Source organism: Quercus suber, unplaced genomic scaffold, assembly GCF_002906115.3.
Source record: "Quercus suber isolate HL8 unplaced genomic scaffold, Cork oak 2.0 scaffold_345, whole genome shotgun sequence".
Lineage (NCBI taxonomy): Eukaryota > Viridiplantae > Streptophyta > Magnoliopsida > Fagales > Fagaceae > Quercus > Quercus suber.
In genome coordinates, this window is record NW_027069797.1 from 212302 (window position 1) to 228932 (window position 16631).

Here is a 16631-nt window from a genome sequence, read left to right on the forward strand (position 1 = left end):
CCAACTTCCCTAGGTCCTTGGTTCGACCTCCTAATGAGAATTGAGGATATTTGAATCCATAATAATGGGATGCTCCAAATGCTCAGTAATCAGATATTACACATCTCTAGATACCATTTTGGATAATTCAAGGCACGGATAAGTAATTAAGGCTATATTCCTTGGGCATAGTATGCAATTTTTTAACTTGGGGGAGGAGGGAGTCTTTTATGGTTTCACCTTTCTTTAATGTTAATGTACAATATCAATAACTATCTCTCACATATTGAATTTCTGGTAGATTTTGCTATTGAGGAAGGTTATTACAAAAATAAAATAAAATAAAACCTTAAGTCAACCTGAGTTGCACTTGTGTCCCTATTTAATTTTGTTGTGTTTATCCTCTTTGGATACTGAAAATTGTAGCTAATAATTGTTACTTGGTCAAGACTTTGTTGATGATGTGATTCTGTGTTTAATTTTGATAAATTTCTCTCTTATTTCTTTTATTTCTTTTCACGATTTACTACATGGACACGCATTATTAAATGTGCAAAAGTGCTCTGCCTTAGTAAGGATCCCATGTTACAAATTCCATAGAATGAGATTGACTAACTAGTACTGTTATGATCAGAGACAGTGGGGGGAGGGATCATCATTAATGGATTACTAAATAATTACTAATTTTCTAATTTCTTTTTATTATTTTTGTAATAACCTCCCTCAATCGCAAAATCTACGATAAATTCAATATGTGAGAGAAAGTTATGGAAGTATGAACAATATTATGAAAATATCATTTTCCTTGTTTAATTTTTTTTCTAAAGGAAAAAGATTAAGTGTTAGGTACAGTGAAGGTGGGTGAGTTTTTAAGGAAAGTTAGCTAATGTGGCAATTAATAACTCTATACTAATGACATGTTAAGTGGTGTCTTTTTCAATGGCTATAAAAAAGGTGTAACTCTTGTGGAATTACACCAGGTGTAACAAGAACACCTCTCTCTCTCTCTCTCTGTCTCACTCCCCCTTTATATATATATATATATATAAAACAAGGGGAACCATCATCACCACAGTAAATTCTATACATCAAATAGATAAGACCTAATAGCATATTTAATGAGTAAAAACAAAAGCAATCCTTTAGCTGAAAAAAGAAGAATAAGTACTTGAGTAAAAAAGTGAGGGTATACCAAGTGTCAGAAGCATTAGAAGGAATGTATTAACACCAAAAGAGACAAGGTTATTAATAATCAGACTTCTATGATAAATATTAAAGGTTGCATAACATGCTAGAATAAGTCGACCAGTCTTCTTCACCTCAATTGGGAAGAAGGATGTAGATAGCTCGCACAGCCTAGTTCCTAAACATTAACCCCAAGCCGGTCTAATCTTGTTTTTTGAATTTCCATGTGGGAGCAATCCAATGGGGCAAAGACTTAATATTTTTCTAGAGATACTATGAAGTTTACTCTTAATTGTTGGTAACTTCTTAGTAAAAGAAGAGTATCTTAAACTTTGAATTGCTTAAGAAAGAGGCAAGCTGAAAGAAGACTATTCTTCTCAAAATTCTCATAAGAATGAATGTTATCACTGACCTCAGGAAATATATATTGCATATGTGATCCTGCAGGGAATGACAAGTGTTGAGTCAGAAGATGCTATACTAAACAAATGTTTCCCTCGACTCCAGTTGTTACTTGGATATTCAAAGAACACTCAGCAACCCAGGCACTTCTATTTTCTAACTCTGTTGTAGCATGCAAATACACCCTCTTGTAATCGTCAAAAAAACGATGAAACCAAGTGGGGATCAATTATTTTCACTGGCTGCATCAAATAATAGAGCATCAGTATCTGAATTATCTGATTACAAAATGCACAGAACAATTCTCCCGACAAAACAATAGCACCATTAAATATTGAAATACTAATTCAGAAAGAATGGCATGACTACGAATAAAAGTTTATAAGGAACAACAGAAGAAATCTATACTACATGTTTCATAACCATGCATATCTATAGCTTATGAGGGCACTATTAATGTTTACACTAGTGCATGCATTTAAAAGTTCCAAATATCATTAACATGATAGTGTATCACATATCTATTGTTATGGAGGGAAGTTATGCAATACAGCTCACCCCAGTTCTTGATACAGACCCCTCATCCCATATGCCAGTGTTCCTATCCCTGTAATCGTACAAATGTCAAGTACTTAGAAACAGAATTATTTTGCTTCGATATATTCTACGAATATATGGTTCATTCAACTATCAAGAGAACATATGGATAGGTTACAATAAGAAAAAAACACATTCTTAAATGCAAAAAACACAATAAGAAGTGAATGTCCGTGGAATTTCCCTTCCTTTATCATGGGAGGATGCATATAGAAGTTCGGCATCATGTAACTTTCCATTTCAAAACCCCTTTTTTTCAGTAAATAATATATTAAATAGCAGAGGTGCAACCCATTTACAAGGAAGTATGCAAGACATACAACAACTTATTAATGAAAATTACAAAGATCAAGCATCTAAATTAGAAATGAAAAACTGTCCTGAAGCTGATATCCACTCATATAAGGATCCATGAAATTTAAAAAAGCTCGGAATTTCAAAGGATAAAACATTATCTGTATTTGATGAATCCACTGTAAATTGTATGTCTATATTTTGTTCTTCCAGGTCAAACTTAGTTAACAAGATTTTGTGTCCCTTTAAATTCCTTACTAATCTAATCTCAAAACTTACCGCCAGCAGTTCACCTAATGCATTGGTCCATTTTGTTACCAAGACACCCTTACATTTGTTCTCATAATTCCTCTTTTTCTCTCAAACACAGAACTGCCATGAATAAGCTGCATAAACTACATAAGAAGGCAGTCTTCGAATGGTCATTTGTGGATGGCTGCCCCACAATCTTTGATGTGGTGTATATGGAGAGAGGAAAATCGGTGTTTGAGGACACAGAGAGAACTATGCCTGATCTCAAAATCATTATCATTAGAAATTTGTTGGATTGGATATCAATTTTGCCTAGTCTATCTTTATGTTCTGTTATTGATTTGATAGATTCATATACTTTGTATGATTGATTGTATGGTCCCCTATTGTATATTCCGTGTATACTTGGGTAACCCCATCTTTTTGATATCAATAAGAATTGCATTACATATCAAAAAAAAAAAAAAAAAAACTACATAAGAATTATTCTTATACCTGTGACCCATTTTCAACCGACTAATTCTCCACTGTATAACTGATCTCTCAATGATTTATCACACTGACACTATTCACTAAAAATATGTCCCAAATATCTGTAGACACCTGTCTCATTTTGGTTCTGCAGGAAAAATTTCAAATAATTTCTTATCAATACGCATCTACTGTCACTCATTTTCCAACAAGAAACTAGAAATAACAATATCATTATGGAAAAAGTTAACCACGATCAAAGTAACAAACATAGTCACCTTATAAGAGCCATCCAATCCCAACCCAGAACGTATTGTGTTGCAACATCTTTTCCAATCTAGCATGAAAACAAATTATTGTAAAATTGCAGGTATTCCAAGCATATCAAAATTTAGATTTTTACTCCATCACTCCACTTGATGGGATCCAAAATCATATATGTAATTCTAAAATAACAAAATATATAAATTAAATAGGTTTTGGATGATCTGGTGGATGAACAAGAAAGGCAAGCAAGTTTTGACCATTAGGATGCAGAATATCAGTGACAGCGAGAGAATGCCTCCGAAACATCCCTTTTGCATGAGCTTTTTGTGCCCATTTTCAGACCATGTTTTGGTAAAATCTGACCCAATAACAGTGACCAACTACCCAAGTACTGACAAATTACAAGAAAATAGTTCACACAAGGTTGACAGGAAAAAACACTATCAGGTGAAATTTATAGGGAATGCAAACAAAGGAAAATCTTACAATTTCTTAAAAATTGTAACTGAACAGTAATTACAAAACTAATTAGTTTAACCAATTCAACCCATTAATTGGTTTTTTTTTTTTTTTTTAAGTTTAACCATTTACTTTTTCTTTTTTTTTTTGTTTAAATGAATTTCAATGAAATATCAAGACCAAACTTTTTTAATGAATTTCAATGAAATGTCAAGACCCAAACTATTGCAAATTACAAGCATCACTAGAATCCAAACACTGCAAAATTAATGCGAAATATGGTATTAAAAAAAGAAATGAACTCCAAGCAATAAAAACACTTACTCAAATACGCAAATTTGAGACCTCAATCTTACAAAGCAGACAAGGCTTACGTTGATTTGAGAGAGACAGAGAGAGTGACTGTGTGATCCTGTTTGTGTGTCGGTGTATGAGGTGGGTGTGAGATAGAAGGGCAAGAGAGTAAGGGTATTTTTGGTAATATAAAAAAGTGGTGGGGCCGAGACTTTAAAAAAAAAAAAAAAACTTGTCGTTGTGTGTCGGTGTATATCTTTTTTTTTTTCTTTTTTTTTTTTTCTGAGTAACGTGTCGGTGTATATCTCAATTTGCGCTTTCACTGTTGGAATGCGTTTAGTTAGGTTCAGACCGACGTGTCTTTTTTTACCTCAAGACAGTGATATGTGTTCTTTTGTATTTTTGCAAGATTGTTTAATCCCTGCCCCACTCCTTGCAAAGTATTAAATTTTTCCTCACTGGACTGCAAATAATGTATTTGTTATATATCGACGACGATGAATAAACTCTGAGAGCATTACCATCAGAAATTGCATAACAAATGCCATTTTCACACATAAAAACATATTTTATATTTTACATATTTTACAATACGTCATTTATCAGATATTCTATTCTTCCTTTTCAAACATTAAAATAATAAATACAACTATTAAAATAATTTAAAATAATTCTTACACGTTAAAACCCCACCCACATATCACCCCACACAGCCCACAACCAAAACCACCCCCACGAGATCAACCAACGACCACCAATATCAACCACTGCTACAACCAAAAAAAAAAAAAAAAAACATAACAACAACCACCACAACCAATATTAGTCATCCCACAAGATCAACCACCGACCACCAATATTAGCCACTGCTACAACAAAAAAAAAAAAAAAAAAAAACAACAACAACACCACGACTGAGATCTTAGAAAGAGGAGGTTGGGCAAATCGATGGTGAGTTCAGAGGAGAGATCGGCGGTGAAATTGGAGGCGAGATTGGACATCGGTGGCAGCGCGAGGCCGAGAGAGTGAATGAGCAAGATTGGCGAAGAGGAAGAGAGGTTGAGATGTCCGATTGGGAGGATCAATGAAGAGGAAGAGAGGCTTGTGGTCAGTGAAGTGGTGAGATCGAAGAAGAAAAGAGTATGGGAGATTGGAGATGGAGGCGGTGAATCTGTGGCTGAAGGAGAAGATGAAAGAGATATTTTAATTGGGATGAGAAAGAAAGATGAATAAAAAAATAATAAACAGATGTGCTATATTGGTCCATACAGTGCCAAATTTATCACGGTACTGTAGCATGTTGCAAATTTTTGACACATTTGGAACACCTTATGAGACTTGAACACTGGTATTTACTGTGTCAAATGCCAAATATTTGGCATTTGACACACTTGATGGTTGTGCTCTAATTGACTTGTGCCAAAGCCTAATTATTGAATTCTTACTCTAGAAAATTAAATTAAATACTAATAATTTTATTAATTAATAATAAGTCTAAAATAAAATCCCTTCCTCAAAAAAAAAAAAAAGAAATCTAATAAACCAATCTATATATTATATCATATCATATACTATATAATAAAAGTTGGACTTAAACGTTATGGTTGTACCAAGTGGTTTCACCAAATTGCAGAAATTTTTTTAGATTTTTGAAAATATATGTATAATTGTTGAGTCAAATGGCTGCATAAAACTACATTAAGTTTTTAGATAAAAACAAAATTTTTTTGATCTTATCAATTTATTTGGATAAAATAACAATAAGTATTTATATAAGCTTCTTCTTTTTCATTTTTTTCATTTTATAAAGTAACAATTTTACTCTTAGCTTATGTTAGTATTTTTTATTTTTTATTAGATAAACATTTATCCTACACCGTCTATTCTTTAAATGTAAAAATTTAGAAGTTTTATTTTTTCTTCTAAAAAATAAGTTTTTTTTTTTTGGATAAAGTAAAAAAAAAAAAATACGTAATATGTATTAACTTTAACGTTAAAAAAAAAAAAAAAAAAAATCTAATAGCGGTAACTATTTTTTTGGATAAAGTATTAAAAAAAAAACTAATATGTAATTAATGTGAACTACTTGATTACATAAACTCTTTTTTTCTTTTTGTTTATATCAAGTTATCAACTTCTTCACAGTTTAAAATTATTTAATATAAAAGTGAGGTATATATACAGTTTTGGTGTATTTTTCCCTTTTCCTACCATACGGTTTGTTGATATTATTTCCTTCTCATACCTTACCTATGAAACTTACATGTAGTATTTGCCTTCTTCTTTTGTTTTTTTTCATAAAATTCCATTCTTTATTTTATTTTTTTCATCAAATTGAATATGTTTTGCGTGAGGGTCGCCTTTTATTTAAGTTATTTTCGTTAACTTTGACCTAATTTATATGCTTATTACATATGGTCTTCAGAATCAATGGTATATCTTCCATGAGAACTAACAGATTAATTTTAACAAAAATATTATTCTCTTTTTGCAAAATTTGTGTTTATATGAGTGTCTTTACTTTAACTGTAATTCCAGATTTTTTTTTAATGTTTAGAAATTTATAATGTTTGTAATTATTGAATTCAAAGTTTCTTTGTGTGTATATATTTATGTGTGTGTTGTAGTACATTTTTATTTCAATTTTTTATTTATTTATAAATTTGGGTAGTTTTTAATTTGTAAATTTGGGATGATTTCTTGGGGTCAAAGTCAAAATATTAGGTCAATTTTAATCATAATTCGTGCAATAGTCGGGTGTTAGATATTGATATTAATTTTATGCTTATTTACATTAATTAACATAAACATCTTAGCATGTTTAGGGTTGATATTAATTTGAGACTTTGAGATGCAAGCGAGTTATTATAATTAATATAAACGTTATTATGTCGGTATGTTATAATTATTATTTGTTGTTCCTCACCCTATTTCGCCTTAATTTTTATTTGAAAGTAAAAATTATGTCTTAGTTCGACCGAGCATAGCATTTCTCTCCAATCATTAATTAGTGTTCCTCAAATAAAATTGTTCATGTGTATAATTTTATGACTAAAACCGTGCAACGCATGTTTACTACTAAGAGCTTTTAGAAATTTAAAACTTGCCATTATCATTAAAATATTTTTACTATTTTATTTGTTATTAAATTTAATTATATTATCAAAAATATTTTTTTAATATTTATATATAATTCTTTTATTAAACCATGCATCGCACGGGCATAAAACTAGTATATATAAAACTGAAGCCTTTAGAACTCCTACAATTTTCTACGTCACCACTATTTTCTTTGTCTTTTTATTTAGATTTTATATCTTATATATTTATGATTTCTCTTCAACTTGTTATTATCTTATCAAGTGTTACAATAGTTTAGTTTAAGTAAAACTCTATTAGATATATGTTTCAAGAGCTTGAAAATTCTACTTCAACGGAATAAAGTAAAAAAAAAAAAAAAAAACTAATACGTAATTAATGTGAAAATTCTACGTCAACTAAAATTTTATAACAAAAATCTCAACAAATATAAACCCCTGCCAAAGTCGAAACCCTTCATACTCACTCAAATTTTCACAAAGAAAACACACACGGCAAATTGAAGATTTTGCAAAGAGGGTACGGGACTTCATGAGACCACTTTGTAACGTTGTATCCATGGAGTTGCTCAGGGTAAATGTAGAGGCAAGAACATGTGCCATCTTTCATGCCCTAACTCTCTATGATTACTACTTTATAATATTGTTATTGTTGTGACTTGTGAGTGAGTTTATTAGTAAGAAAAATCTACATGTGAAATTTTTAATTGTAAAAAATTGTTTTTATGATTAAAACATTAGATTTAATTGTAATTTTGATTTAATAATTAACAATTTCATCAATCAAATTTTCTCTAACGTTGGTGTAATTCGTACTACTATTTACGTTGTATATAGAACCCTTATATGATCTTGGAATTGGAAAAACCACTTTATAAAAAAAATTGTCATCAATAACAAGAAGAAGAGCTTATTCTTGACCATCAAAACCACAAATTTCCTATCATCAATAATCAATTTTATATTAATGTTGTGATATAGTCCATAGGTATTTTTTTTTAAAAGGAGAAGTATAGATATGGGAATGGTTTAAATGTTTCCTACTTGATTTTTGGAATCTCAAATTGATTAGTAGAATAATATGGAGTGAGGAGGTGCATTATTCATATTAAGAATGGCACTTTACATTGATAAGAAACTAAACAAGAGTTGCATTAAAAAAAAAAAAAAAAAAACAAGAGCGTGTAATAACCTCTACACATATGGTGGTGGTGTAGCATCGGTGCATGTAAGAGTTAGAAGACAGAGTTTTGTCTTTTTTTATTTATTTAAAATATGCATCTTACTTTGTTGATACCTATACAATACCTATGAAAAACTATTCAAATTCTACTACAATTTATTTGTTCATATCCTATCAAATTCTTTTCTTTTCTTTTTTTGGATAAATAATAATACAAAAGCAGCCACCGCCCACCATTACGGCTTTTTTTTTTTTTAAATTTAAAATATGCATCCTATTTGGTTGATACCTATACAATACTTATAAGAAACTATTTTAAATTATAAAATAATTTTTCTATTAACTTTTAATTAATATTTTTTTCATACAGGACTCTCTATTTTAAAAAAAAAATATATATGTGATTTTAAATTTAACTATCATGTGCATCGCACGGGTTAACGATTAGTAATAAAAATATAATTGACTTCTAAAAAATTATATAAAATAATTTGTATTTCATACATCAAAAAATAGTATGACATTACTCTTTTATATTTTGATGGTGATACATGGAATTATGTGGGTGGCCAATTTTAAGAATTGCTTCTTATGATAATGCTAAGGGATGTCTAGAAGACCAATAGTGCCTTGGCCCCCAGCCCTAAGCCCTTAATTACCGCCACTATCCCCCTCAAAATATTTTATAATGCCCTGGTTCTAACAAATTAATGCCCTCCTTTATTTTTAACTTTTTTTTTAAAAATTATTTTTGAATAGTTCAATAGTTGGAGTGAGAGGATTTGACCACTATATAGATCTATCAAAAACATCAAGAAATGCAGATTGTTTAAGTTACAAAGCAAAGGGATCAACTACCCCAAAAAAAAAAAAAAAAATCTTGTACAAATTACAACTTACTCAAATGTGTTTGACCAAAATTTAAGTTGCTTAATTATGATTTAAAATTTGACACTTTACATAAGGTATGCTCTGTTAGGGTTTTATAACCCAACCCTCACTTCTCCGTGATAATCATGAAAAATATAATAAAATCAATAAACATGAAAAATATAATAAAATCAAAGAAATGAAGATCTAAAAGTAGCATTTGTAAAAATTTCTAAAAACTTGGTTCAAGAACATCAATAGAACGCACGAGTCACGGAGACATGAACTTGTACCACAAAATCAGCAACTTGCGCAACAACAAAAAGGAAAAAAAGAAAGTCACTAATCTCTCTCTTTCCAATTCCCTCAATCTCTCTCTCTTTCTCTGCCCTCCATTTTCCATGATCCATGAGCTCCACCCAACACCGATTATGAAGATATAATCACCAACTAGAGCTGCCACTGCACCACTAAATCCACAGCTGGATTTCTCTCTCTATCTCACTCTCCGATCTGGCCTACCATGATTCAAACCCAGGGCTTTGAGGTATTCATATATTCTTTTATAATGGCTGACTTGGAGGTTGAATCATGGATTAAGGTACGGGTCTTGAACAAAACCCAAAATCAATTCGTAGAAAATCTCACTTCTTTTTTCCAAAATGACGATATGGATGTGTTGAGTGTTTGATAGTGGGTTATTGATTGGTGATGGGTTTTCTGAATTATGAATTTGGTTAGTGGAAGGTGTTGGATTAAGGCTGAACGTGGTTGATTTTGTTGAGTGAAGTGATTGTTGGTTGCAGAGGTCAAGGTTGCCTCATGGTGGCGGCAAGGTGGGGGTTAATGCTCACAGTATTGAGATTTTTTTTTTTTGGTGGGTTTGCTTTCCTTTGAAACTTGCGGTTCTTCAAAACTGGGATTTTTCAAAACTGGGATTGTTTTGTTGTTTTGCAGCAAGCTTAAGGAATATAGGTTGAGAGTTGTGTCAATTCTGGACTTGGTGTTTTTGGTTCATGTAATGTTTGTGACTTTTTGGTGCTCTTTATTAAGAGTCACTTACGCTGCTATTGGAATTGAGAGATTAGGTTCGAATGAGGCCTTGCCCACTGCTATGCAGGTCATCACTTTCGAATGAAAACTTTGACATCTAGCTATCTAGTGGTTGTGTATACAAATGGTCTTTTCTTTTCTTTTTCTTTTTTTTTTTTCTTTTTTTCTTTTTAACCTCTGAATTGTATACAGCTCATAATTGTTAGTTATCTAGGTTCTATTGAAGTTCTTGAGCCAAATTTTTAGAAATTTTTACAAATGCTACTTTTAAATCTTCTTTTCTTTGATTTTATTATGTTTTTCATGTTTATAACGGAGAAGTGAGGAGATGGGTTACTGAACCCTAATAAAGCATACTTCATGTGAGTAAAATATCAAATTTTAAACTACATATAGGTAACTTAAATTTCGACCAAACCATGTGTAGATAAGTCCTAATTTGCTCAAAATTCTTATTGGTCTTCAAAAATCACAATTTACAACTACTCTTCCAGAATTTATTTTATCCAGAGAGGTCAAAAATAAAAAAAAATTAGATGGTTAGCCCATGACATATGGTCACTCTAAGGCGGAAAAAAGTGAGACTTTTTAATATTAAATTTTTTATTTTATTTTAATTCTTATGTTTTTTTGTGTTAACAGTTGTAGATGCAGATAACAGTGTCGTTTTCACAAGTCCTACTTTCAAAAAAAAGACTAATGATGTCGTTCTACAAGTCACACGTGACAATACTTAAAACCAAAATGACACGCGTGTGTTACTTACTCAAACGGTGTCGTCTCTGTAATAGCCGTTGAAGTCTCAGAGAGTTAGTTACAAACTAACTATAACAGATGCGAGAAAATTCTGGGTTTGTTTGAGTTTGTTATAAAGGTTTAATTATGGTGTAATCCTTGTATTAGTGATCTGGTGTGAGTGAGTTGTAGTATATAATCAGATTTGTACACCGAAAGTAATTAATGAAGAAGCATTATTCAGTTTCATATAGAAAATATCTCTCCCTTCTCTCTTCTTTCTCATACCTCTGTCCTCCACAGATTTCCTTCTTTATTCTACAGTTTTTTTCTTCAAAATTTTGAAGGAAATGATATTAACTCTTAACAACACATATGTTTATTTATTTATCTATCTTTTTTTTTATTTCTTTTTTTGCTAAAACACAAGTTTACGTGAAATGTTATTTTTACTCCTAAAGTTTTGTTTTTGTCTTCTTCTTTTTTCTTTTGGAAAAATGATTTTTATCATTTTGGTTAAACAACTTAAACGTTTAACATTTCAGTAAAGTTGGTCTTAAGAATTACTTTATTGGGCATACGATAGATGGCAATAGACACGAATGATCAATTTGCGAGAAACATTAGAGTTGAAAGACTAAAATTTTGAAAGACAAAGTAACTGTAACAGCGACTAAAATTTAGCGCTTAGATGGATATCTTTGTAACCATTTACTGAAAGGCTGAAAGCATTACAAAAGCACTTCACTTTGGTACAAGTGACAAAGTTATTGGCACCTAGAGCACCTTGACATGCACGGCAACTTACAACAAGGAAAGAGATTCGAAGGACAATTATGTCTAAGAAAAGCTACAAGCACTTGTTTTCCTTTTTCCCTTATCTATATTTATGTACTGCTCATCACAAGGTACAGCTCTGTATGACACTCAAGTTTGAAACATGGCCTTCTTTACACTTAAACTCTCCCTCTTTTTTCTTGTTCTTCCTATTGTGCAGGGAAAAGCATCTTGTGATTATGATGGTACTCTCTCTCTCTCTCTATGTATATATGTGTGTGTATACACGTGCCATATGGTAATTCATTTCTTTCTCACTTTTTTAGCAATGGTTATTACACACATACATGTAATTTTAACTGAAATCATGACTTCAGTTAATTAGTTCCTCGACTTGAAACATGAAATTCAATTTGATTTTCAGTTTTGAGTTGTAGGAGAAACAAAATTTTGGAACAGGCATGTGCTCAATTCCAATCAATGGGCCCCTGTGTATTTAGGATTAAATAGGATTCTTGTAGAATTTCATTAAGTTGCTAGACTAGCTATTTGTGAATTTAAATCAATCAAAATCCAAAGCCATCAGGCGGCAACCTTTTGTAAAATCATGAAAGTATGACAAAGTGATTGGAACAGTGCTTAAAGTATTTTGCTGTAGAATAGGATAGCCTGTATAAGAAAAATGGTACACTTTAACCATTTTATATGTTGATGAGTAACTGGTATTTGGTGCTAAATAGTCTTTGCCTTTTTCTTTTTCTTTTTCTTTTCTCTATAGCTTTACTTTAAGCTCCAACAAGGGCATATTGTAAACCTTGATGCAAAAATCAAATATCTTTATGTACTAAAGTGATTTTGTTGTCTTCTATTCTCTTTTTTTTCCTCTGTTTTGGCTGATGCTTGCCGCCCTCCTTCATCCCTTAATTCCATCAAAGTATAAAATTATCAATTAATATTGGTAGCTAGTTCTAGAACATAGAGAAGACTACTGCTAAATAGATTGACTTTGGTCATTCATTACTTAATCTTCAAACTAATGCAATTTTTACGTCTTCACAGCTACAGCTGAAAAATATCTCTTGGAGGACCTTAATCTTTACAGGATGTCACTAAATCTCCCCAACTTCACTGAGAACAGCAATGCAGCTTGCCTAGCTAATAATATTGCAAGCCAATTAAAGAACGAAACATGTAAAAACGCCTTTCGCTACAGCTCTACTCTAGGCACTAAGCCTAATGTCACCGAATATGACAAGCTCATGGATGGCTGTGACATAAAAGAGAATCACACAGTTCAAGGGGTCATATTGCCTGTTTGTGTGCCCAGATTAGACCCATTTTTGGTGCTTTCTAATTATACAACACCTCAATATGCAAAATATCTAAAGGATTCAAACTACACAGGGACTGGGATTGGCTCTGAGGATAATTGGATGGTGGTTGTTTTGAGCACTAACACATCAACAGGAAACTTTTCCGGTGCAGCTTCTTTGATTACAAATGTCAGTATGGGTAAATCCTTGGTGGCTTTGTTCATTGGATTTCTTGTTGTTTCTGCAGTGAGCTGAAATGCTCCAAGTGCTTGTCATTTATATACATATTTTCCTTATTTTTGTGAGTTTTTTGTGTAAAGTTGTGAACTTAAGTGAGATTGTTTTTCTTGTTGTAACATATATCATGATTGTAATTGTGCATACTTCTTATGACAAGTTCATTCTTGCTGAACAGGTAAGATCTGAATAGCAAACTTGTGCAGTATATGTATAAGATATGGAGTTCCATAATTATGCTTTGTTAGCTAGTAATGGAGTTATAATTAGAGTGGTAAAGGCCCTGAATTAAACTTGACCATATTTACTTAGTACCTTCAATTGATTTTAAGCATTCTTTTTAGATCATGCTTTATTTCAGAAAGTTCAATACCCAGTCTTCCTTTAAATAGTAGCACAAACAGAAGGTCCTTTTCCTCCCTATTCATTATGGTTGTTCACCCTAACTTCTTTTTAGTTGACAAATAGCAAATTGTGTTTACTAAAGATATATATATATATATATTAAAGCAAATGATGAAGCTATTAAGGTTTTCATTTCATTGTTAAAACTTGAAATTTATTTTGTTAATGTCAAGTAATAAAACTTGAAATATTTTGATTCTCACACATCCACTAATTCACATCTTTTTCAATTTTCATATCCACTTTTCTACGTTAAAATATGACAATTTCCACATCAATTATGGATGTGTGTGAAATAGTAAATGTGAATGAATGTAACACAATATTTTTCCAAACTTAAGACCCTACACTGCAGCCTTTTGTAACATGTGGCAAGTGTCTTTGTAAAAGGCTAAAAGCTACTTAGAGGCAGCTTCAAGTTATTATGGTGACCACATATTATGTATATATGTTACAAACAAGACAACATGTTTGAACCGCTAAACTTTAAGGGTCAAAAGTATCCTTTGGTAGTATATTTGAATGATCAATTTTCAAAAATAAAAAGCTGGTAGTAAATTGATAAGGGATGGCTGTCAAGGACGAACCTATCTTAGGATCAACCCACCCCCAGTGCAAAAGTTTTTATAATGGCCTTGACACCCTCTTCCTCCTCCCCCCTCTCTCTCACACACACGCACATGAAAGTTTGTTCTTCCAATATTACGAGTGCTTAAGTAATGCAGCAGGGAGTGCAGAGGAGTAATGCAGCAGAGAGTGCAGAGCAAGAAGAATAGAAGAAAGCTACAAGTAGCTTATGTTACGTAGTTTTAGAAAATGACTTGGTAGTTTAGAAATTGTAATGGTTACACGTGACACACGTGAGGTTGTTAGTAGAATCAAGTTAGTTGTTATTCAGTCAGTTAGTTTCTTATTTCAGTGATGTATAAAAACAATTACCAGTTAATCAATGAACACGAGGCATTTCAGCGTTGGATTCTTTTCTTTCCTTTCCTTTCTCAATATCCAAAATTACATCTACCCCAAAAATGGATCATTATCCAAAGAGGACAAAAAAAATAAGAGAGAATAAATGGTTGGCCATGACATTTGCTTTTTCTCCACGAAAAAAAAAAAGCCTCACATAACTTTTTTTTTTTGCGTTTTTCTTTGTGTTTTATGCCTCTTTAATCATTTAGTGAACAAGGAATCTTTTACTAATAATTAGATTAAAGGGAAATCAAGAAATAAAAGCTAAAGGATGTTTAGTTAAGATTATTCTGTTATTTCTATTTTAAGGTCGTTTCCTATTCTTAGACATGCATATGTGTGCTTCCTTAAATATATAAATATATCATATATCATATTCATTTTTTTTCCCAAAATTTTGAAGAAGGTGATATTAAGTATGAAGCACACATTTCTAGAGCCTTGAAGCTTAATTGGCACATCTCCATCCACAAAGTGCTTATGGGTCGAAGGAAAATGATTTGAGTTGTGGAGTTAGTAACATATTGTAACGATCTCAACAAAATAAATAAAAAATAAAAAATTATGAAGCACACACGTTTTTATTTATCAACATTTTCTTTATAATTCATGTCAATCATTTCATTTCTTTCTTTTCTTTTGGCTAAAATATTGATTACATCCAATCCTTTAAGTTTAGGTGAAATGCCATTTTTATGCCTAAAGTTTTGTTTTTGTTTTTTTTTTTTGGATAAAATTATTTTTGCCATTTTAATCGTTAATTTTAAAATTTCTGTATAGTTGGTCATAATGATAACTTTATTGGATATAGGATAGATGACAATAAATAGAACAATCAATTTGCAAGAAACAATAAAGTTTAGAGAATAAAATTTTGAAAGACAAAGTAATTAACTGTAACAGCGACTACTAAAATATTAATAGTGAAATGTTTTGCATTTAGATGGCTATCTTGGTAATCATATACTGAAAGCGTTACCAAAAACTATCAGTAAACACAACATTTAAAGTTCCAGAGTCAAACTGTCGTAGTAAAAGTTACACTTCACTTTGGTACAAGAAACAGATCTTGGCACCTACAACACCTTGACATGCACGACAACTTTCAACAAACAGAGAATCGAAGGACAAACCATCGCTAAGAAAAGCTACAAGCTCTTTGCTTTCTTATTCTCTCGTGTATTTTTATATACTGCCCATCACAATGCACACCTATGTGACACTCAAAGTTTGAAACATGGCCTTCTTTAAACTCAACCTCTTCCTCTTTTGCTTGTTCTTCATGTTGTCCAAGTAACAACTTTGTTCTCTACCAAGATTACCAAAACACTGTCAATCAAATCACCAATAGCCCTGACTAATTGAAAAAAAAATGCAACTTTCATTTTTCTTTTTCTGCCCCAAAATTTCGTAAATAGCTATAACATAAGCATGAGTATATACAGATACAACACTTGCCAAACATTTGTTTCTATAAATGATAGTGGATGTTATTGAACGCAAATTACAAGTATGATCAACAGAGCCATAAATATCATCTAATTTTTTAACCACACAACAATATGCGAGGCTTCATATTTCAAAAATTACCAACATACATTTCGCATTTCCGGGGACTGAACACTAGTTACAAAACTGAAATAAGTTTAATCAATTCAACCCATTAATTTTTTTTTTGTTTTTTTTTTTTTTGGGTATTAAGTTTAACCATTTACATTTTTTTGTTTCTATTGGTAGGATTTACAAAATTTAATGAATTTCAATGAAATATCAAGACCAAACTTTTGCAAA

The 16631-nt window shown here is 31.4% G+C and overlaps 2 protein-coding genes across 8 annotated transcripts in view; one reads left to right on the top strand and one right to left on the bottom strand.

Annotated features, from left to right (window-relative positions):
- Positions 1-4365, bottom strand: part of LOC111996194 (uncharacterized) — a 12727-nt gene extending 8362 nt beyond the window's left edge. For 2 of the 7 annotated variants that reach the window (XM_065759876.1, XM_065759873.1), the window contains exons 1-5: positions 4231-4362; positions 3459-3517; positions 3205-3328; positions 2125-2173; positions 1577-1808 (exon numbers count right to left, since the gene is read on the bottom strand). The gene's annotated coding sequence lies outside the window, so the exon portion shown is untranslated. Of the gene's footprint in view, positions 1-1576; positions 1809-2124; positions 2174-2736; positions 2931-3204; positions 3329-3458; positions 3518-4230 lie in introns of those variants that run through there. The other 5 variants (XM_065759874.1, XM_065759877.1, XM_065759875.1 and 2 more) reach the window with 5 other exon arrangements.
- Positions 4366-11915: 7550 nt separating this feature from the next.
- LOC112012873 (uncharacterized GPI-anchored protein At5g19250) lies at positions 11916-13612 on the top strand. Its single transcript, XM_024045250.2, has 2 exons — positions 11916-12161; positions 12976-13612. Exons 1-2 carry the CDS (start codon positions 12080-12082, stop codon positions 13482-13484), a joined length of 591 nt encoding a protein of 196 aa, XP_023901018.1. The 5' UTR covers positions 11916-12079; the 3' UTR covers positions 13485-13612.
- The last annotated feature ends 3019 nt before the right edge of the window (positions 13613-16631 follow it).

What these genes read in the sequence shown, in the direction of transcription:
- LOC112012873 (XM_024045250.2), top strand. Translation starts at nt 12,080, where the DNA reads ATGGCCTTCTTTACACTTAAACTCTCCCTCTTTTTTCTTGTTCTTCCT. An exon ending in AGCATCTTGTGATTATGATG is followed by an intron (nt 12,162 to 12,975) that starts GTACTCTCTCTC and finishes ACGTCTTCACAG; the next exon opens with CTACAGCTGAAAAATATCTC.